This window comes from Grampus griseus, assembly GCF_964374135.1.
Source record: "Grampus griseus genome assembly, chromosome: 6".
Lineage (NCBI taxonomy): Eukaryota > Metazoa > Chordata > Mammalia > Artiodactyla > Delphinidae > Grampus > Grampus griseus.
The window spans coordinates 53,553,886-53,578,371 of NC_139000.1; the positions used below are offsets into that span (position 1 = coordinate 53,553,886).

Below are 24,486 nucleotides of genomic sequence, written 5' to 3' on the forward strand. Positions count from 1 at the left end.
AAGAATACACGTGTGAGTCCCCAAATAAATGCACACATGATTGGCAAAGGTACTTAGAATACTGAAGGCAAAATAAGGTCTGTTCCCTTCTATTACTTGTCTCTTACATTTATTCACTTAGCAAATATTTAGTGAGCACCTACTATGTACCTGGCACTGTTCTAGGCACCAGGGGTGCATCAGTGGATAAAACATATAAAATCTTTACTGTCTTGGAATTTTCACTTGTCAATAAATATTTATTGTCTGCCTATATAATGCTACTACTGGAATAAGTGCCATTATGTTAATAATGTTAATAGAAGGGAACATGGCACTCAGTGTAACTACTCAGTCACAGATGAGGCGCTATGTTGTGTATGAAATAGGCAAGTTATACATGCATTTTTGACCTGGATGATAAGAGCATGATGATAAAAATAGACCAGTAGTACAAAATACTCTTAAGAATATGTTGAAAAAGGGATATAAAATTTAATACCTCACTAAATCTTCTAATGTGTAGAAAGAGAGGTGAAAAACAAAGAAATCAAGTTGGATTATACCAACAGGGGATTATTTATTTGATTTTATCCTAATAAGAATTTTCCAAATTATTGTGAATAATCGAATATATAAAGAGAAAATAGAAAATCCATCTATTCCATATTGCAAAATAGAATGACAACAGACTTTCAGCTCAAAAATCATGACTAAGATCCCTCTTCAGAAACTAGTAGGTATGGGACACAAATTATTGATAATTTCTCCTAAATTTTGCCTAATGAAATTGATCCTTTGTAGAAACTGATGTCAGGGAACTATTATCATAAGGTTGAATTTATGTCCACTTCAAAGAATCCCACAAATCTCAAATGATTCTATATTATGTGCTATATAGGAAGGGATAAAGATAACTTAGAGCTTATTAACATTTAAGTTGTTAGCCATATTTAAATTAAAAAAAACCCTCGCCACTAAAATTTTTCTACACAACTGAAAATCATCAATTAGGTTTTAACAGAATTTAAAATACCCTTAGCAGGTGATTATCAACTGGAATGCATGTAGTAGCTTATGCCAGTTGCTTGGATAAATCTAACAAAAATTAGGAGCATCACTAATTTTCCAAGGACAGAAAGACAGCATGATCTTCTAATGGGTTCAGGTGGAAACAAAGCCTGACCGGTCAGCAGAAAACACTGATCCCTTCTCCACTGTTTATAAACATCTTTAGAATCCTTTGTATTTCCAGAGACTTGACTATAAATGTGTTGCTTTTAAATAAACTTAACTGTACCTCAGAGGTGTAATAAAAGTGAATCAAGATATTTAGAGAAAGATTATCACTACATTAGCAACATTTATGCCCACTCTGTATATACTGAAATGCCTCTGGGAGTTATAAACAGTATGGAAGAGTTGCCATGCTATGTAATAAAAAGTACAAAGCCATAGAGTAACAAACATGTATCTGTTGTTTATGCAGCTTAATTCACACATTCATTAACATTAAATATTACTTCATGAATTTTACAAGAGAATAACAATGAAAAAAAAACATATTTGAAAAGTTTCAAAAAACCAACAAATAAAAATATACAAAAATGTTCTTATATCCACATTATTGTTCATAAAAATGCTAATTAAGATGGGTAATTCAAGTTAAAATTAAACACATCACATATTTTACTGAAGTATATATCTCAAATGACAATGAGATGTGAATTGAATATCAAAGCACAACTTCATAGAAGTCTGAAAGTTCAAAAAAGGTAACTGGAAATTTCAGGATTCTTTTTCTTATATCCCTGCACATTTTCAACTAAAAATGAACAACATTTTCCCTTGCCATTTTCAAAACAAAACACCAGATGGTCCTCGCCCCCTCCCCAAAACATACATCCTAAAAGTTGAGAGTAAATCAGTCTCTACACACAACCACAGACTCATGCTAGCACAGCAGGAATATACCTATGAAACATGTAAAAGAGTGATGTACTGCATACAAACTTTCAGAAAGGGGAAAAATCATATTCCTTAAACTTTCAAAAGAAGGGCCAAGGTATATATTGTTTTATAATTCAGAATCTATAATTTTCATCAAAATTGTAGTCATTCTCCAAGTAGGTTAACTTGTTTTTATTTGTCATGATATACTTCCCTTTGAAAAAGAAACAAACCACTTCATCTAAAAATAAATGTGTAAGAACATAAGGAAGTATTTTGTGTTATGTTGGAATATAAAATTTAAATGTTTGAAAATTCAAATATTTAAAAAGCACAGTGAAACATTTTCTATGAGCTAAATGTTTCAGGTTTATTGAAAAAAATAATGATATTTTATTTCACTTGGGTGATCCAATTTTGGACTTTTCAGTCACAAAATATGGGGAAGAATTAAAAATAATAATTTTATCTCCAAATTTAAGAATACACTGTCAGCTGGGAGGAAAAACTCTAATTCTTACTATATTGTTACTGACATTAATTCAGCAGAACTGTCTAGACAGATTTAAATCATAGGTCTATTTACTTTTTCCCATATATTCAGAAATCATAACAAAATAATTTTTAATCATCATTTTCATTGAGTCCCCAAAATTTGTACATTTGATGAAAATGTTTATAGTTTCACAAATTGTCATCATTCTTCTTACACTCACCGGTGTTGTAGTGATGCTGCATCTGATAACAGTTAAAAGCTTTAAAAAATAGTAACAATAATCCTGTTTTATCTGAATTATTGGCAGTTTATGGCTTATCTAGAATCCCACTTCTTCTTTTGGCCCGGATTCATTTTTCTTTAGGTCTTAGGACCTGAGCTCATCTAGGTAGCTGTTTCCTGCTCATTTTATATAGTCTTACTGGTAAATAAATCATTTCGAACAGTTTATCATTGGGTTTGGCATTAACAATCTTTTTTCCACTTAAAGAATATTACTGGTCATACAAACAGACACGACCATTTCTCTGTCTCAGACTCGAAGATGCAGATTATAAACATTTGCTTCACAGTAAATAAATATCACACTAGAAAAATTTAAATCATCAGTTACTTTTTACCAATATTTGGTAGCTTGTTATTAACTTGGAAATATATCTGTATCAAAACAGTAAAAAAACCTAGTGAAGTAGTATATTGGGGGCTCTATTTTTAGATATTCCACTGTGCAAAATTGCCATTAAGTGATACAGAGATCATAAGGGGCTGAGAAAGGAAGGTTAAGAAGCAAAATAAATAAGTAAATAAATAAAACAAGCATTTAGAAGCAAGCAACACATGCAGAACAAGCAAGAGATTAGTTTACATGAAGAAGAGGCAACTTACATGGCTGTTGAGAAGAGAGCTTCTGTGAGTGGACAGACCGTCAGACTTTTGCAGCGTCTCAATCGCCATTTCAATCTGATAATAGATGTCATTAAAAAAAGGGCTCAAGACAAGATAGTAATAAAAGGCTCACCAGAGAATTTTTGATAGATTCTTTAAAGTTCAATTTCTTCTTCAATGGTGGCTAATGAATAGCTCTCACTAAATGTGTATTTCCTCCTTCCTCCCCCCAATCCCAGAGAATAACATAAAAATAGGCACACTAATAATAAGCTCAATCACAAAAGTAAACCTTTTTGAATATTCCATAATTATATAAGAAGGGAGACCTGAGAAGCAGGAACCCCAGAGGATTGTGCTAGTTAAAATATTCTTGACTTTCGTAGTTCAACATGTGAGAGAGTAACCGCTCTCTTTCTAAACAGTCTCCCACCCAAAGAGTATTTAATATTTGTTCCGTTCTGTCACAAAAGAAAACTACTGCAGATTTGTGTTTTATTAATATGCATTAGTATTTTAATGCAAATGTGCAAAGACACCTTCATCAATGTTCAAAAGCTTCTAAATCTATCCATTCTTCTCTAAACCCTGTATTAAAATTTGGAAGTGGAGGGTCATTAGTATGAACACATTTAGATGTAATCATGGTCCCTACATCATAGTTTAGGATGTGGTGGTGAGGCAGAGCTATTAGAAATGATAGCAGAAATGGAATGTAGAAGAGAAGATAATTCAGAGCCAACAAAAAAAGGGACAATCAGAGAAACAGTTTTCTTCCGTGTAATCTCAGCACACCATGAGCAATCATAACACCTTAATTAAGTAGCAGGTGCCAATAATAAATGAGATGCACTCTCGATAACCTCATATTTAAAGATCACTATCTCTCAGCTCCTAGCACTATAGCACTTACTGTAAGATCAGGTTCCAAACACCCTGTATTTGATTACTGGATTCTATTAACAATATTAACTACAGTTAAATTAAAAATCACACTATATAGGAAAGAAATCATTATTTTTATTTTTGCTATCTGATCAAATCAACATCCCTATAAGCAGTTATAAAAAATATTTCATGCTTTCAAATACAGATAACATACTTTACATTGGCTATGAAAATTAATGATGCCTTGAAATTTCAACATACTGCCTCCCCCTACCAAAAAAAAAAAAAAAAAAAGATGGATGGCAAAATCCATAGCAAAGCAAAGTCTTTTTTTTTTCCATCAAGTTTACAACTGCTTTATGGTGGAATACTTTATACACAGAATGTTCAGTCTCAATTATGTCAACATTAAATTTAACTTTCTTAGGAATTAGTAGCTTTAATTTTATGTTATTTCCCCAAGTTACTTGTTCTTCTTCCCTAGAGTTAATAAAATGTAATACAGAAAAGAATGTTAGGTAGAAATTATAGAAAAAATACTCTTAAAGTATATAATAATTCATAAGATGATATAATACAATTTATTATATGATTAACTTTTTTTTAATCACAAAATTAAGTTAATTGGCTTCTGCAACACTCTTTACCAGATGGAAGGTTAATGTAGTTCATCATTATACTTGAAAATAAACTGAAGAAAATGATATTGTACAAACCAAAAAAAAATTATGGAAAGAGTAATGTAAATGTAATGAGTAAACATTTTACCAAAATGTTAAACTAAAACTATAAAGGACCTCAGTATTACATCTCTTAAAAAGGCATCAATAAGTGCTCTTGTCTTCAGAGAGAAAACATATATCGGGACTTCCCTGGTGGTCCAGTGGTTAAGATTTCGCCTTCCAACACAGGGGATGTGGGTTCAATACCTGGTCCGGGAGCTAAGATCCCACATGCCTCATGGCCAAAAAACCAAAACATAAAAGACAACAGAAGAAATATTGTAACAAATTCAATAAAGACTTTAAAAATGGCCCACATGAAAAAAAACTAAACAAACAAACAAACAAAAACAACCAAAAAAAAAAAAACCAACCAAAAAAACATATATAAAAAGACAGCTGGAAAGTCTTATCCTCATGTGACTGTAAATCACTTCTAGGAAGAATTTGCTCAAAATTCAAATTTGCTAAAATGCCTACATTTTCTTTGAAGTTTGAGTGTGGAAAATTTGAGGTTAGATTTCGGTCTACTTAAAAATAAAATGATCTGTATCTTGTGATTTTATAGGTTTAAGTGAAAGGTAAAAATTATCAAAAATATAATAGCTGAGCAATAATGAGGGAGAAATCCACATCTGGCTTTGTTTGTTAACAGCAATTTTTATTTCTTTATGACTAAAGGATTTGTGGTTATTTTTGACAATTAAAAAATAAGTATGGTAAATAAACATTTTCCATTTCTTCCCTAAACTAATTAAGCTTTAGACTATGAGTATACCTTAGCTTTTTGTTTGAAAAATCAATTGTCTGAACTAAGGTACAGTGCCCAGTTGTATCTCTTACTGAATAATCACCCTAGGACTGAATCGTCAATAGTGCACATTTCTTCTTCACGATTATCTAATGCTAGGATACATGGTGCTTGGCAGTTTAGACTGGTTCATGATGATCCTGAACTATTGATTCATAATCAGATAAGAAGCTATGGCAACTCGTCTGAGATCAAATGGTGGGATGTTCCATTTGAGATGAGATGTTCAGCATGGAAAGGCTTATAGAGCATTAAGTGTCATTACTGGAGTGGGTGAGACTTACAACTCCCTATGTGAAAGAGCAGGTAAGAAACTGATAACCATTCCAGCCACCATGAGCACATGAATTCTTAGAAAAATCAGTCTTTTCTGGAAGACTAAAAAAAGATCGTTAGCAATATACTAGGGATGAATTAAAACCCTCCACGTTCGCCAGCTAAAACAGGATTCCCATGAGAATGGGAATCTACTCTGAGGGTGGTTATCAGTCAAAGACAGAAACCCTTGGTCCAGTGCTACTGCAGAAACACTTTCAGAAACTGGAGAAGAGGATTCTGCACTGTGTTTAGACACACCACTGAAATATTAGAGGGCTGGCAGGCTTCTGGGGCAGAAAAGCGATAGAGATCAATGAAAAGTCTTCCAGCCATAGGAATTATAAGTGTGAGACCACCAGCCTCAGATGCTACCCCAACAGAATGCCTGACAAAGTCTGAAGAGTCAGAGCTCAGGTAATGTGGAGAGCTTCCTACATGCATAGGCCAGGTTTCTTTCTGACTGCACATTAGCAGAAAGATGAAAGACCTCTTTGCAGTGTGTCCCACGACAAGGCACTACAGAGCATAATTCGAAAAATCAGACCAGGTTTGAGCACTTGCTGAGAGTAGTTCACAGTGAAGACTATTCAGGAAAACAGACTTTCATCAGAGAGTGCAGGGACACCCATGAGTTTTGCTGTGAGTGAAGCTTAATTTGGGCGAAGAAAGAGAGGAAGGTAATACTAGTTGCCATGAGAAAACGATGTCTGACCTTGTGTCACCAGTTAGGAACTGCAGAATTAAAGTAAATACAGGTGTGACTCAGCTCCCCCAACCAAACACTGAATTCTCAAAAGACAGAATCCCAGGGAACAGTGTAAGTGGTTTCCCTCATTTGGGCACAAGTGGTTTCCCTCCATACTAAGAATGGAGTGCTCATTAAAGACTATGACAACTATTTTTTCTTCTGAAATAGAGTGGCATGGTCACAAATGTGATACAAATATGACCACATGGCAACAGGAAGACCTTAGTTCTTGTGTGGTAGATTCAAGGAAAAAAATACCTGGGCTCTGTAAGGCAGAAGAAAGCCCTATTTGTTTGGAATATAGAAAGTATGCATGTCTGTTGCAGACTGCACCAGTGAAGAAACTCTTCCATGATTTCTCAGGAATTAGGGACAGAAATCAGTAGGAACAGGGAGAAGCTGTATTTCACATCTAGGAGGCAAAAAAATAAAGCTCAGTGGAGCTCCTACAAAGATACAGCAAACCGGGCTTCCCTGGTGGTGCAGTGGTTGAGAGTCCGCCTGCCAATGCAGGGGACACTGGTTCATGCCCCAGTCCGGGAGGATCCCACGTGCTGCGGAGCGGCTGGGCCCGTGAGCCATGGCCGCTGAGCCTGCGCGTCGGGAGCCTGTGCTCCGCAACGGGAGAGGCCACAACGGTGAGAGGCCCGCGTACCGCAAAAAAAAAAAAAAAGATACAGCAATCCCTCTAAGAAGGACCTGAAGGGGACAGGGCACCTATTACCTGATGCGGGATAGATACACACTATGATAAACATGTGGCCTAAAACACAGGCTGCAAACTCTTTTCCAGTCACTCAAATGCTAATGCTGCCTTGTTGGAATCCAGGGACCAGTGGAGAGTCTCTAAGCACCCAAGGTCACTTGAGGCTTGTAAGATATCCACCCAAGAATCAGTGTCCTGAAAAGGACAACAGAGAAAAGTCACACCTAAGCCCTTAGGGAAAGAGGTTGAGAGAACAGAGAAGAGGGGTCAAATGATGTCTGGATGTCCAGTAAATATTCTGTTTATATTCTCCTTTCCCAAGCTCAAAGAAGAGATCAATATTGTACTTTTACTAAGGCAGCAAATACTTTTTCCATTATTTATTTATTTATTTAAACATCTTTATTGGAGTATAATTGCTTTGCAATGTTAGTTAGTTAGTTAATGCAGTGTTAGTTTCTGCTGCATATCAAAGTGAATCAGCTGTACATATACATATATCCCCATATCCCCTCCCTCTTGAGCCTCCCTCCCATCCTCCCTATCCCACCCCTCTAGCTGGTCGCAAAGCACCAAGCTGATCTCCCTGTGCTATGCGGCTGCTTCCCACTAGCTATCTGTTTTACATCGGGTAGTGTATATATGTCAGTGCTATTCTCTCACTTTGTCCCAGCTTCCCCTTCCCCCTCCCCTCCATGTCCTCCAGTCCATTCTCTACATCTGTGTCTTTATTCCTGTCCTGCCCCTAGGTTCATCAGAACCATTTTTTTTTTCTTAGATTCCATATATATGTGTTAACATACGGTATTTGTTTTTCTCCTGACTTACTTCACTTTGTATGACAGACTCTAGGTCCATCCACCTCACTACAAATAACTCAATTTCGTTTCTTTTTATGGCTGAGGAATATTCCATTGCATCCATGTCCCACATCTTCTTTATCCATTCATCTGTCTATGGACACTTAGGTTGCTTCCATGTCCTGGCTACTGTAAATAGTGCTGCAGTGAACATTGTGGTACATGACTCTTTTTGAATTATGGTTTCCTCAGGGTATATGCCCAGTAGGGGGATTGCTGGGTCGTATGGTAGTTCTACTTTTAATTTTTTGAGGAACCTCCATACTGTTCTCCATAATGACTGTATCAATTTACATTCCCACCAACAGTGCAAGAGGGTTCCCTTTTCTGCACACCCTCTTCAGCATTTATTGTTTGTAGATTTTTTGATGATGGCCATTCTAGCAGTGTGAGGTGATACCTCATTGTGGTTTTGATTTGCATTTCTCTAATGATTAGTGATGTTGAGCATTCTTTCATGTGTTTGTTGGCAAACTGTATGTCTTCTTTGGAGAAATGTCTATTTAGGTCTTCCACCCATTTTTGGATTGGGTTGTTTGTTGATATTGAGCTGCATGAGCTGCTTGTATATTTTGGACATTAAGCCTTTGTCAGTTGCTTCGTTTGCAAATATTTTCTCCCATTCTGAGGGTTGTCTTTTCATCTTGTTTATTGTTTCCTTAAGGCAGCAAATACTTTTAAAGAGAACAATGTAAAAAGAAAAAAAAAGCATTTCCCCATTATTTATAATTCCCCATCGTTATTTATTATTGGTATTTATAGCTCCCCATTGCCTTTTAAGGAAGGAGAATCCTTATCACAGGATGGCCCCTTGTTTAGCAGAGTTAGTATCAGGTTTAAGTGCTCTGCTGAAGGGGTGAGAGATTTGAGGAGACGGGGATCTGGGCACACTGGCGGTGAATGCTCATTGGTAAAATGAATGGACAGACTGGGGGGGACAGGTGGTGCAGAGAGGCTTTGAGGGACTGTGCTCTGGAAAGTGTGATGCTAAACCTCAGCTCTTTCCTCTACAACATCTTCAGTAAAATTGATGCCACTCACAGATACTTCAGGTACAAGTAATCAAGACTGGCTGGAGCCCAGGGTTCATTTAGGGGCAGTTGATGATGTCAAAAAGGTAAACCTCAGTTTCAAATGCAGGGAAATGTGGAGAGGTTCGGAGCCTTTCATAAATTGTTGATATTAATTTTATCATCACCATTATTTACTTTTAACAGAAAGAGTTATTTATTTTTAAGTAACTTTGGAAACAATTATTTTAGAGCTAACCTTATTTCCAACGTCAGGATACATCAATGTTGGGGAATGCCAATCACGCTCAGTAAAAAGGAAGAGGAAGACTGATCTCAAAGTGAGAGGTGCTGAAACTTTTGCATGAGTTGCATGGGGCAAAAAAGAGGATTCCCTGTACATGTGATTTATATACACATTATGCACATCTATTCAATGGCCCAAATAGAATATGATATATGTGGACAATTAGGACTTTGTCTTAATGTAAACATCAGCCAGTCATTCAATTACATGCCAATAAGACAGAAGGAAAAAGAACAATTATATCATCTTATTCATTGTCTTTATAGGTCAAGGCATATTCTCTTGACTCTGAAATGGCTTTTTAATCTTTTTTAAAGACTGAAGGTCAAGATTGATATATTCAACTACCACTATAATTAAAATTGGTCTCATGGTAGAAATTATTTCCTTTCTAGAACTGTTTAAGAAAGTGATTTAAAAATAGAAGTAATACTATAATGCTTTATGATTTATAAAGCTTTTTTACATTAATTCTCATTTGATCTTCACAACTTTGTGAAACAGCAAAGGCAAGCAATATTATCTCCTTTTCACAGATCAGAAAATTGAGGCTCTCTGGGATTGGGGGACTTTCTTGAGATTACATAGGTGTTAACCATGAGATTGGAATCCAAGGTTTATCACTCTGAGGTCAACAGTATTTCCATTTTATACAAATATAACAAGAATATAAATCAAGAGGAAATATCACTGTTTTTAATGAAACTATCTTCTGAGGGGTGGCTTGTAAAATTAAAATTTGCTACATGATTTACTGTTAACAAGATTTACTTTCCAATAGGAAAGGGTTTACATATGATTAATAAGCATTACTTGAAAATGATTTCAAAGTGATCAACTTAAAAAGCAACAAAAACTTTTGAATGGATAGTTAAATTTTACTCATCATAAAAACAGTTATATAATGATTGAATTTTCTTGTTAATACAGGTTGTTCTATTAACCTCACCAGTTAACACTTTCTTAGAGAAACAGCATTTTTGTTTCCTTGTGAAAGAATAGTAAATTCTTTAGAGAAACCCAATGAAGAGAATACACTTAAGACTGGAAATTTCCTTTGGGGTAATTTTTCTCCTGAACTGTAAGACTTGATATTTTGTTTGCGTTTGAGATCAAGTAAGACAGAAACAATTTCTACTTGGTGGCTTGTTCAGAAAAAGTATCTGTGACTGCTGACACGAGCATGTGACCAGCGCCCTTATACCTGTTAGAAATGACCACCTCCTGGTGTGTGTGTGTTGGGTGGCGGGGGACTTCTATAGCAAGTACTTCAACCAGAAACACAAAGGAAACAAACCCTTTCACTTTACATGCAGTCTATATAATCACAACCCAGGTTTTTCTCCAAGAGTGGTCCTAGACACTTGTTAGAATTATCTGGGCACTTGTTAGCAATGCAAAACAACAACAACTAAAAACCAAAAAAAAAGAATGGACACTGCATTCTGGTGGCTCATATCTGTACTGCTAATGGTTTGATCTCTTCTTCAATTTGTCCAAAGCAGCGCTTTTCAGAAAGTAAGGTGTAACCCATTAGTAGGTTATGAAATCAATTATCCTGACCAGCATTTTTTAAAAATTAAAGAAATCAAATAGAGTAGAAAATACTCAAATGTCCTGGCACACAGTACAGGTAAGTATTGTTTCCTGGAACTTTGGTTTTAGTCCTCTGTCTATGAATGTATATATGTATATAATAGTCATGTGTGTATATATAGATGTATACTCATGAATGTATGCATATATGTATGTGTATGAGTACTGGGCCACAAAGTAAAGGTATTTCTCATTGTAGATTGTGGCCCTCAAACTTTGAATGCCCTGCACGAAGCAGTTAAATCAGTTCCCTTCTAGTAACTGGATCCCTTCTAAGGATCTACATGTGTCTCTTGGGCCCACGTGTCCCTGCAATGCAGATAGAAACAGCTCACTGAGGATAAAGCTGTGAATATGATACCGCTCTGTAAGTTGTATATTCAAGTGATATAGAAATCAACATATGAATCTATTACTCCACAGCAATATTAAAAAGAAGCTTAACTCAGATATTCAGGACGGGTTCTTCTTTTAACTCTTAAAAAAGCCCAGAAAACACACCTAGCCAGCTTTGCTTTTCATCTCCTCTTGAATAAAACCTAAGACAAAATCTTAATCTTATACACTAAGCATTTAGAGCAAAGAAGGCTTAGGTCTTGCAAATGCTTAACTACATGAAATATTTTTTACTCACTGATAATTTTATGACATCTAGAGAAAAAAATTTTAATCATTATGCTTTCAGACTGAAGTTTTGGCAATTTCATACCACCTAAAGCTATTTTGAAATATTGATAAGAAAAAACATATAAAGAAGATACCTGCATGAACTGAATGTGTTCTGAGAACATTTGGTTTAACTAGGTGAACTGAAACCAAGACTGTTGTATCGGGCTTCCACTGATTATTCTGTAAAGCCTACCTCCCTCCACCCTCACCAGGACTTTGTGAAACTGGCATTACTGATGTGTGACAATAAAACTAATTTTGAGATATCAACTGTATAAGCACTCAGAGCTACAATTACCCTTCAGGAATCTGCTGGGTTAGGATTAAGTGATAGGATTTAAGGCCAAGTTGATAGTTTCAAATTTAAGATTTCAAATCTGCCTTTTGCAGATTATTCTGAGTACCAAGAACATTTTCACTTTGTATTTAGTTCATATAATCACTAAAACAGAGGTTTTCTCAAAGTGTAATTCTGGATCAGCATTACCAGAGTCACCAGGTGCTTATAAGAAATGCACATCTTGGGTCCTTCTCCACACTGAATCAAAAGCCTTGGGGGTGGGGTCCAGCCGTGCATTTAATCAATGCTCCACACATAATGTACACTCAAGTTTGAGAACACTGCACTAAAACATAATCAAATTTATTTTCTTTGCCAGGGTTAGACTGCAATTAATACTTCAGGGAGAATAAGTAGGGAGGTAACAGGCATTCCTAAAATGGCCCTTGCTAACTCTGTTTAAAGGGTGGTTTTAAAGTTTATTATATGGATTTTTGCTATTTTCATTCTTTTTCATTCTCTTGCTATCCAATCCTACCCAGCATTTAGACAATTTTGCAGTTTATGTTAGTAACATAATCAGAAGATAAGCACAACTTTCGTGAATCTAAAATTAATCAATTTACAACATATTAACATTTGTGATTTAAAAAATAATGTGATGAGAAAGAAAATGAAACTAACCACTTAAAAGAAGTCTGGGGGCTATTTGTGTATTTCTATTTTTGCCTTGGAGGATTAGGTACCTTTCAGTGATGAAATTAGCTCCATTACTCATATTGTAAACCTTTATATTCATAGAAGCACAGTGGCTGGTCAATAGTGATTGCTCAATAAATGTTTGAGAGAGTGAGTGACTCTAAGTACATGAATATACCAAACATTCACCTTCACCCCAAAATATTGAATAAGAATGGCTCTAGAAATCTTTACTAAATTTAATGCGCATTTTCATTCTCTAAACTTTCAACAGTCTAATAAAGAAGAATTTTTTCTGAAACCTAGGATCAAGGTTTAACTTGAATCATGATACCTCATAGACAATCTTTATACTGGGCACATAAAGAAAGGGTTGTTTCAGTTACATGCATTTGGATAGCATGACCAAATAGATACACTTTATAATCATTAAGAGCTTGACTAAGATTTTTAAAAATAATAAATCACTTTTTTTGAATAGAAAATATATTCACATGCTTCCCACCTTTTTTTCCTTCATTCCTTCTTCTAGAGATATCTTTGTACTTACATAAGCATATAGAAATGTATATTTCTATTTAAATGCACACGTGCACCATGTGCACGCATGCGTGCGCATGCACGCACATACACACACACACACACACACACACACACACACACATACATTACTCCTTGCTTTTTCATTTAACAATATATCTGGAGATCTTTCCACATCTATCTATCTATCTACACACATGCAAACACATATACACACTGCCTCACTCTTTTTAATGGCCGTACAAAATTCCACTGAATGAACAAATGCACTAAAATGTATTTAACTATTTATCTGCTGATAGACAATTAGGATTCTTCCAATCTTTTTCTAATACAAATAACTCTACAATGAATACAGTTGTTTATGCAGCATTTCACATATGTAAGAGTATCATCAGTGGATTAAATTCCTAGAAGTACTCTCTGAGTCAGCGGCTATGTGTATTTTCAATCTTTTTTTTTTTTTGGATTTTCAATCTTAATAAAAATTTCCTTATTGCTCTCCAATCCTGTACCAATTTAGTACTATCAACAATGAAACTGCCTGTTTCTTCACACCTTTGCCAAGGTTTACTAACTTTTTAACTTTGCCTGTGTGAGAGATGAAAAATGGTATCTTTGTAGTTTATTTTTCATTTCCTTTTCAGTGAACTGCTTCTTCAAATGCCTTCCTCATTTTGGTCTCTTTTTTTTCTGAAGGATTTCTATGAGTGGTCTATATATTAAACGAATTCATGCTTTGAATATAACATTTCAAAACTTTATGCGAGGTTGTTGTTTCACTGTTGCCTTTTGTTGCTGTGGTTTCTGTCATATGGAATGTTTTTACTTTTATGTAGTTGATCACATCAGCGTATTTTTTTGTAGGATCTGAATTTTACATCATGTTTCCCCACTATAACAGAATAATAATAAAAAAAATTTTCCATCCAAGTGAAATTAATTTTTATATAAGGAGCAATGTATGGAACCAATCTAATTTTCTTTTAAAAATAGTTATCCAGCTGTCCCAAGCATTATTTATCAATAATATCATTTCTCTATTGACAGGCAATGCCACATTTGTCATATGTTGTATTCTTATATGCATTTGGCCTATAGTCTATTACTGGCCTATACTGGTCTATTCATGTGCCTAGGCAATTCTGTTTTAATTATTAATTTTATATATGTTTGAACAACTGGTAGGGCTGTTTATGTCCCACACCACGCATCATTATTTTTCTTTTTATACAACTTTCTTCACTATTCTTGCATGTTTATTTATGTAAACAGTATTTCTTATAAAAGAAAAAATCTATTGGTATCTTAATTAGGATCATATCAAAATTTTTAAGTTAATTTAGGGAGATTCAAAATGTTTGATACTGAAACTTCTCTTTCAATTATTCAAGCTTCTTTTTTTGTCCTTTAGGAACTTAAAAAGTTTTATTCAGCAGCTGGATCTTGCACATATATTGTTAGTTTACTGCCTGGCATATTCTGAGTTTATTATAAATGAGATCTTTGCTTACATTATATTCTAGCTACTGTCAATTGTATTTAGAAAAGCTATTGATTTCTTTGTATATTAATTTTGTACTAAGTCAAGTTACTAAATTCTCTTATTATTGGTTCTAGTTTTTCATTTGATTCTCTATGATTTTTATCAGGTACACAATCATATCATCTGCGAATTCTGACCTCTTTACCTCCTTCCTAATTTTATATTTCCTTTTCTTGTCTAACTGCATCTTTCCTATAATTTTGAAAGGACAATTAAAAATCACATCTTCCTTTCTCACAAGGCAGATGGGAAAAGTTACTAAAACTTATAGGGGGTAAATTTAAAATAAATGAGTTAAATTATTTTAACTTTCTACAGATAGATTACAAAATCCCTAGCCCATGAAATTTTGGGGCACCAACAGTTATAATTTTTAAAAACCTAGACTTTAAGAGAAAACAATTCCATAGCCAACAAATACAACTGTAGCTATGCATACTGAGAAAGTGGTAACCAAATCACATGCTTTTGGAGGATGTACTCATAAACATGGGAACATGGAGAAACTCCCTTTCATTTGAGAATTGATAATTGGTCATAGGCATCGTTTAGAATTTTCCCTCATTAAAATAAAAGACATGGGCCAGTGGAACAGGCAGTATTAAATTTTATGGGTCTAATACTGACTCACATGTAACTCACAGATGACAGTATATTTTAATTTGCCACCAATACATTTCATATTTTATCTGGATCACCTAGCTTCCATAAATGAAACATTAGTGATTTTTTTCCTTCAAAATCTACAGTAGTTTCAAACTAGTAAATTAACTTGCAATTTGATTTATAAATATAAGGATCAAGTTAAAGTTATACAACAGGTCACCTGGAACATAGTTTACTTCCATATTTATAAGTAGAATTTACAAACATCATTAAACCTTCCTAATCTAGATTTTAGATGGAATAGAATCTAGCCATTTCTGGCATGTTGTAACACACCTGTGGTTCTGAAATGCTGTTTCAGTATGAAATAGCTAAAAATTAAAATAACTCATTGTATTTTGCTTTAGAAGGGAATCCATCAGCTATGCTCAGGAGGAGCTGAAGGCCCCTGTCATTCTGTTTGTCTTAACCTTCTAGTTTATCAAGATTTCTAGGAGTAGAATGTCTTACAGCCTTAGCCATAAAATTACTGCCTCTAGATCTTATCAGCTTCAAGGCTGGAGCAGTGTGAAACTGACTGACAGCTGAATGGAATATAGATGAAGCAATGGAGACTACAAGTCATTCAAAGTCCCATTTTATTAAGTGCTTTGAAAATAAGGTCCCAGAACCTTCAGTCAATTTAGGATTTAGTGCAGAAAGCAGAAGATTCGTGGTACTCTCTCTGAGGAGTTTTATCTGAGAGCTCAGGTTGGCCTAGGGAAAATGGGACACAGGAAAACAGAAAATACTAAGATCATAATGGACATACATACTTCTGCCAAAATAAGTGGAGAAAATAGTTTTGCTTGACTTTCATTTTTAAATCATTCAGGCTAACTGTAAAGCTAAGAAAATTATTTAAAATAGAAATTTATTATTTCTGTAATATGTAATATATAAAATAACTGTGATTTATGCATAACATCACATTTCTAACAAAAAATTTCTTCCAAGCATATCTTTATATATGACAATTAAAGAGAAATTTTTGTCTTATGTGACTATGTTGCTTTTCTATCTCTATATAGCCATAACAAATAATCCAACATTATTTTAACATTTTTTGCCCTTTCGTAAGAAGAATGGGCAGTTCAGCTCCTTCTAATATAGTCATTTCCCCATAAATATAAAGAAGCCCTTCAAGTATTGATATAAAAAAAATCTCTGACACACACCGTTAGGTGGAAAAAAAAGCAAGATTCAGTATTTTTGTTACTATTCGTAAAAAAATTTAAAAATGCTAATGCGAGGGAAAGAGAGACATTCTGCTTGTACATTCAGAGAATATCTCCAGAGTGATACTCAAAGAACTTGATAACTTTGATTGCCTCTAAGGAGAAGAACTGAGGAACAGAAATGAGAGGGACACTGCATTATGTACTTTCTTTTATCTTTTGAATTGTGCTACTTAAGAATGTATAACTAATTCACATAAATAAATTCATAAAAACTTTACATGCAAACCCAAGGATAAAGAAATAAAAGCATCTACAATTATTGAATGAATTCTTAACTTTCTATAAATTATATAAGATAGGCCAAACTTTTACTTATATAGCAGTAGATGGACATTGAAATTTTCCTCCAAACAATTGAAAAAATTACAGTATTTTTCATTAATCAAAAAAGGTAGAGATATGAACAATATTAGCTTCAACACATTTTCCTTGTGCCCTTTGGTGGGATCTAATTTTAGCAAGAGCCATTTAACATATATAATTACTAAATGTATATACAGAAAAGTAGAAAATTAGCTTTCATATCACAGTCTCAAAAATGATTAATGTAATCTAATTTAGTTAGTTTTCTTATCAAGAAGAAAAACAACTCCATAAATAACCATCTCATTATAAGAATTCAAATGTTATTTTATGGAGGAATGAATAAATTAAATTTCTTATAGCAAATTGCTTATTATTATATAGTCTGGTATAGATAAACTATGTTGTGATAAATACAAAAATATCACTAACTACAATCATAAATTTTTGATTCTCAAATGCAAAATGTGTTCCGGTTCCAAAATTCTAAAATTCTAAAAAAAATATGGTTATATGAAAAATAATGATGAAAAATAAATTAGAGTTTAAAATGAATAAAGACACATAAGGAACACTATGGAGATGTATTTAGAAGGACGATCAAGGCATAATGAGTTCAGATATGACTGTAGTCAACTCTTCTACCTTAATGTCCATGTTCTCCTGAAATGTTAACAATAAATAGATCCCTAGCATTAATTTAATGAAATGTAAAATGTTTATTTACTCAAATAGTAACTTAGCTGAAGTCATACCCAGTGATTTTCCAATAAAAAATGTTACATAATCTTTTTGAAAATTCTTATTTAATACTATCAGCAGGAAATGCCTTTTAAATGTGTATAAGTTTATACTTATATTTAAATAAATAAAAAATATATACATACATACATATTTAATAATTTATACATGGACTCCATTGACCAAATAAAAGAGCACAGTAAAAGGAGAAAAAGTATTTTGACCAAATCTGAATATTGGTAGCTTGTACCATAATATATTCATCAAATAAAATGTAATATGTTACCATAATAATCTTTTGAAAACTTCTGAAATTTCTATGTACCTTGAAAACTGAAACATTTTACAATGCATAGCAAAAATGAAATACTAAAACATGTTTATGTAAAATATTTTTTCACTTAAGGTTATAAAACTAAAGTAAATCATATGCTCAAATAAAAATTCTCCATTAATGTAAATAAAGATCCTTCTATTATAAGAAAGATGGTTTTATATTGACTATTAGACTAGGTAACAAAATATTTCAAGTGCTGATCATTTATTTTTCTTAGTAGTGGCTTCAATTTCAAATCATCTCTTTTTACTGATTTATCCTGAGAAGTTGGTTTGCACATTGGAGTAAACCTCTTTGTGGCAGAAAATTATTCCTAATAAATTTAAGTGAAAGTATTTCTATATAGACAGAGGTCAAATGTAAGAGACAGCAAAGGCAATTATTCTGGGAACCAGAGCAGGAAACATTGGTAACCAGAACCCGCGTAAAGGTATTAGGTTTGTGCTGTTCCCGAGCCCTCAAATTTAACTAGTTTCACATCAACTGAATTAACTGACTATACATTCCACTTATTACAGGCTCTTAAGGCACAGCCCAATTGACTACTACTGTCAGGAATTCTGGCAATAGTAGAGGCTACTCCTACCCAGTTAGCTGCATCAGGCATGCTATGGGTGATAGGTTGAACACAGAAGAACAGTCAGAAAAACTGAATTTATATGGCACAGTCTGGCTCAACGTTTGGAAAGAAATGGCTTGCATCTCGACTAACAGGTTCTTAGAGACTGTGCTCATAGACATTCTTTCTATGGTTCTACAGTGAATGAAAAAGATACATGAGAATAAGCAAATCTCCTTTAATGACACGGCACCTACCAAAAAATCTAGAGTTTCAGGAGTCTAAACAACTATAATACATGGCACAAATTTTCTAGCATTTGGCAAGAGGAGGATGGGAGGAAATCTTAAATAGGTGTCATAGCACTTAAACTTTGTTAACTTTACTATAGGAACAGATGTGAAACTGTACAGAATCACCACCTCACCGTGAATGAAGCAGATGAAGATCTTCAGCACGATTGAGGGGGGATCTAAATCAAATATAAACTGTGGTAATAAATGTAAGGTAATAATTACTAGCAGATGTATATTTAGATAATATGTATCTATCATACGTCACTATCATGTGCTTTGATGAGAACACCTTATGATTTTTCCATGCAAAAGTTCTCTCTTTATTTAACTTTTAAACTCCTTTTGCTAAAAAGGAAATTTTCTTGTAAAAATGAAAACAAAAAACCATCCTTAACAGAACCTTAAATATTAATGCCTTTTTAAAAGGGTGAATTAATATGTGCAACTGACACTTAGGAATTGATTTTTTAAAAACAGTTTTCCCACTATTCTCAGCTGTTATAAGTCAGTTATTTTGTGTTAATTTACCAATTAATATAATAAAAATTGCACCAAATTTGTGTAATGGATAACTTAAGGAGTCATGTCATTTTTCACACTCTATACAGAAAAACAAACAAAAAAATCAAGCTATAAAATTCCTCCTGCTAATGTTTGTACCTATATATACATGACCTGGAATAATCAATTTAGTTAACTCAATGATAGCACTAGTAAATTTAGTAAACCCATATCTAGTTCATGAGGATGTTTAACAGATAGCTAAAATTCAGTGTGAAGGCAAGTATCAGTGCCTGGGGAAGGTGAAGCAGGAGAGGGGTGGGGATGGAGCGCTGGTAAGCCAGCATGAGAGAGGGTATATGAAACGAAAGTGGGAAAGGACTCTTCCTCCCCATTTTTTCCAGTTCTCCTAAGGCCTTGGTAAGTGGCAAGTACTTCCCTTTCGACTGAAAATCACTTTCTGGATGGCCTGTATCAGGAGCATTATACAGTACTGGTACCTAATATACCCCTTTTCCTTTTATGGTAAAGATACAGTTATTTTACATCTAGAACATTTTACCATTTGTTGGTAAATATGATGATTTTAAAGCTGAGAGGATATTAGGAAATCATTTAGTCTAACTAACCCCTTATTTTATTGACAGGGGAACTGAGGTCCAGAGAAGCTATGATTTAGTTTCTAATCTACATAAATATACTGCTGTGACTAAAAGGTTTAGAAATGGTGTATTTAGTGTTATCAAAAGCAAGAGAGAAATGGGCATTAGAAATGCTTCAAAAATACAAAGAAAAAATGACAAAAAAAGAACTCTCCAGTTAGAACGGTTAGTTATCTCTTCTGATGTTACCAGAAAATAGTGAATTAAAAATAAGGGCTTGAAAAAATGGATTAGGGAAAAGATACTAAATGATGAAAGTATGAACACATGCAATCATTACAAACAGAAAAAAGTATATACAAAATACTTACCAAGTACCTATTATATCATGAAGAAAATTCACAAAATGAAAAATGTAAAGCCTCTCATATAATTATTTTCTACTCAATTTGTTTCTATTTCATTATAAGAACAAACTATATGGTAGGATTATGGAAAAGGGGTACATGCACTTAATTCAAATCCCCAGGCCCCTTTTATATGAAACATCTAGAAAATCAATTCCATTTCTACTTTAGGTAGGTGGTTCTAAATGATTATTCTGCCTATGCTTAGTTGAGGTAAAAATGTAAAGGCCAGGTTACAGAGTTTGAGGATATCAAATTCCGCATAGGTTCTTATTACTATTTCTATTACAGCATTTTAGCACATTAAGATATCTTGTGTCAAAATAAATATATTTATTAAATATTAAAAATTTGAAAACTCAAATATGTGGTTGTGTTCCTAAGATATTATTTGCTCATACCTATGATCAGAGCCAATATAAATGCTTTTCATTGGAATCACCTAGATCAGTGCTTCCCAAAAGTGTCCCTCTGGTAGAATGCAAAATGACTTTACATATGGCATATGGGTAAACATATTTAATTTTACTATTTAAGTACGGATTTTAACATATATTAGAAAAAATTACACACTAAAACTGCACAGCACATTGTTGCTCCAGCCTAGTGTTTTGGATTTTTTCTCTCTAAAGGAAAAATGTACGATAGAGGCTATCAAGAACCTAAATTAAACAAATAAAAACTCAAATACTTACTGTCGCTGGGGAAGCCCGAGTGGTATGTGTCACTGAGTGACCAGAATTCTCCATTGAATTGCCAATCAGATAGGTTCCTCCAGAGCTGCTGATGAGTTGTCCTCCCGTGACGCCCATCTGAATCCCACCAGTGCCCACCATACTGTGGGATGAGACCACGGTAGTCACCTGTGCAGAACTCCCTTGAGTATCAAAGTAATTCCCTCCAGTGTTTTGGCTGTACATCTGCGTTTCTGTGTAAGGATAAGTTGTTGTTCGGCTTTAGAAGAAGAAGAAAAAAGAAAGAAATTTATTTATATCATCTTATTCATTTTTTTCTAGTGTGAATATATGTTTAAAATATATCAGCTTAGCCTTTGGAACATGGTGAGTTTTTGTATTTTATATGAAACTTCATTCCCAGAAATAGTTGGGTTTACTTTCCAAACTAAAGGTACTTTTCTTTTTTTTTTTTTTTTTGCGGTATGAGGGCCTCTCCCTGTTGTGGCCTCTCCCGTCGCGGAGCACAGGCTCCGGACGCGCAGGCTCAGCGGCCATGGCTCACGGGCCCAGCCATTCCGCGGCACATGGGATCCTCCCGGACCGGGGCACGAACCCATGTCCCCTGCATCAGCAGGCGGACTCTCAACCACTGCGCCACCAGGGAAGCCCAGGTACATTTCTTTATAAGTACCTTAACACTTTTCTGTACTTTAGAGCTTTTGCTTGTATACTGGTGCCTACCTCCAGCATATAAATAAGCTCAGGTCTCTTCCCTCCAAGAAGTCCTGCTGCGTGACTTCTTAAATTTCTTACAAAACTTCCTGCAAATCCCAGTTTTAGGAAAGCTGGGATCCAGAATGACTGGGGGCTGCAAGTCAGCTCCTCACGCTACTTCACACTCCTGGGTGACTTGCAGTAAACCTCAGGTAGCTAGCATGGATCTTTTTCTCGCCACCATAAGGATCTCGAGCAAAGATTTCACTTACCATGGGCCCTAGATCCCTAACTCTTTCTTTTTCTTTTTCTTTACACTCAAGGTTCTCCTTGATGTGATGACTATGCCACCTCATGTCCTCACTTTCCGCTTCCCAACAACTGCAGTCCAGCTTCTGCCCTTAGCCTTTCACTGAAAGTGCTTTTAATAAGGTCACTTGTGAGCACATCTAAATACCAAGCTAAAAGGCTGCTGTCAGTCCTCATCTTTCTTGACCTATCTGCAGTATAATATTGTTGACCACGCCATGTTGCCCTTTCCCTCCTGGTTCTGTTCTGATTAAGCAGCTTGTTCGACTGATTTATTTTTAATATTCAATTGACTATAACTTACATTTTAACATAACTTTTATTTTTACTTGCAAGTAGTATAAGCTCACAAGAAGTTGCAAAAATAGTAAAGAGGTATAAAATACTTTATTTAAAAACTTAAATATCAAATTAAAATTCCCAGTTTTTTGGTCATTCTCTTCAACACCACACTCCAGAGCTAGGCAGTACAGACAATTCGGTGTAGATATTTGCAGACATTTTCTATGTGCAAGGTCTTTCTGTTTTAACCTCTCTTGTTCATTAGTTTCTATGACATATTTTTTTACCTTTTACTTTTTTTAACCACTACGTTTCGAGAGCTTTTGAAGGCTCCATTTTTCTGGCACATTAAATACTGGTAATTTCTGAGGTCTCCATTTTCAGCTCTTATTTTTTTCTCACATTTATTCGGACCATATACCTTTATCATATACTACCTGACCATATACATGTGCATAAGTTGATAGCTCCATTTTCTAGTTATACTTTAAGAGTTTTAAATCTAGGTTTCTTTAACAGCCACCTGGTTATCTGTTAGGGAACCCCATGATATATGGGAAGTCTCAAATGTAAAATTGAACATATGCCTAAAAGGGAATTCTTTCTCTCTTGCTCTTTTTCCTATATTCCCCCTCTCAGCAGAGGGCAGCACCACAACCCTCAGCTTTGGAAATTATTGCTGACTTTCCATGCTCAGATTGACATCAGTCACTAAATTCTACTAATTTTACCTTCTAAATAATTCTCCAATTCTCCTTTCCATTCTTGTACTCACTTGCCTTAACTCATAATGTTCTCCATTATAACTGCCTTCTAATTAGTTTTCCTTCCTCTATTCGGGCTCTCTTCCAATCTATCTTCACTTTGCTGCCAGGAGAATTTTTCTAAAATGCAAATATGAAAATAAAGCTTTTCATAAAAACCTTTCCATGATTCTCTCTTGCCTTTGGAAGTAATTCACAACCCTTGACCTGCCTTATAAGAACCATCAGAGCCGATGCCTGCATGATCTCTGGACTTGATACCAGTCATGTCTTCAAGTGCTTTCTTCGCTTACACCACACTGACCTTTTTGCTGGTCCCTGTAATGTGCCATCTTCTCTTGCCTCCCTGCTATATCTCATGCTTTCCTCTGTCTAGAAGGCATTTACATTTTTCTTCAGCTCTCTTCTTTTGTCTAAATCACCCTTAAACTCTCAGTTCAAGCATCACCTTATCTCAGAATTACTTTTCCGGACCCTTTGCCCTCTGTGGCCACTCCTCACAGGCCTGTTATGTTTTGTTCTCTGTACTTTCCTAACACCTGTGCATACCTGAAATACAGCTCTCCATATACTGTTACTTTCCTCATGTATTCATACTCCCATGAAATTATGTTTTATTCCCGTATGTACCCTCAACACTTAACACAGTTGCAGCTACACAGTGGGCACACTAACCAACAAATAGAATATGATTCTGTTTGAAAGTACATTTGACATAATGGTGACTTCTGTAAATTTCTAAAACATAAATCCTTCTTTTGTTTTGTTAAACCAAACAAACTGGTTAGCACAATTGAGAAATTGTGCTAAACTATTCCAAGATTGTTCTGTATTATTTAAAACAGGTCATTTTAACCCATTACAAATTAATTTGTAATGTAATTGCTAACGTAAATTTTAGTAAAATAATTAGAGTGCTCCAAAACTATTCCACACTGGGTAAAGTTACTGCTTTCCAGGAAGAGCCACCACAGATCGATGTACAAATTTTAGTTTGGGGTGGTGACAGAAGCAACTCCATAGAGAACATTTTTTTATAGATAGAAAAATGCCATTTAAAATACACAGTTCTTCTCATTATTGTTGTATTTCCCAGCT

The 24,486-nt window shown here is 34.6% G+C and overlaps 1 protein-coding gene across 3 annotated transcripts in view; it reads right to left on the minus strand.

The window, feature by feature from the left end:
• Positions 1 to 24,486, minus strand: part of RFX3 (regulatory factor X3) — a gene marked incomplete at its 3' end in the record, with an annotated part of 230,370 nt that overhangs the window by 72,381 nt on the left and 133,503 nt on the right. For all 3 annotated transcript variants that reach the window (XM_082657253.1, XM_082657254.1, XM_082657252.1), the window contains 2 exons: positions 21,338 to 21,596; positions 3,311 to 3,385 (listed from right to left, as the gene is read on the minus strand). In XM_082657253.1, the coding sequence (XP_082513379.1) occupies positions 3,311 to 3,385; positions 21,338 to 21,596 (334 nt within the window). The remainder of the gene's footprint in view (positions 1 to 3,310; positions 3,386 to 21,337; positions 21,597 to 24,486) is intronic.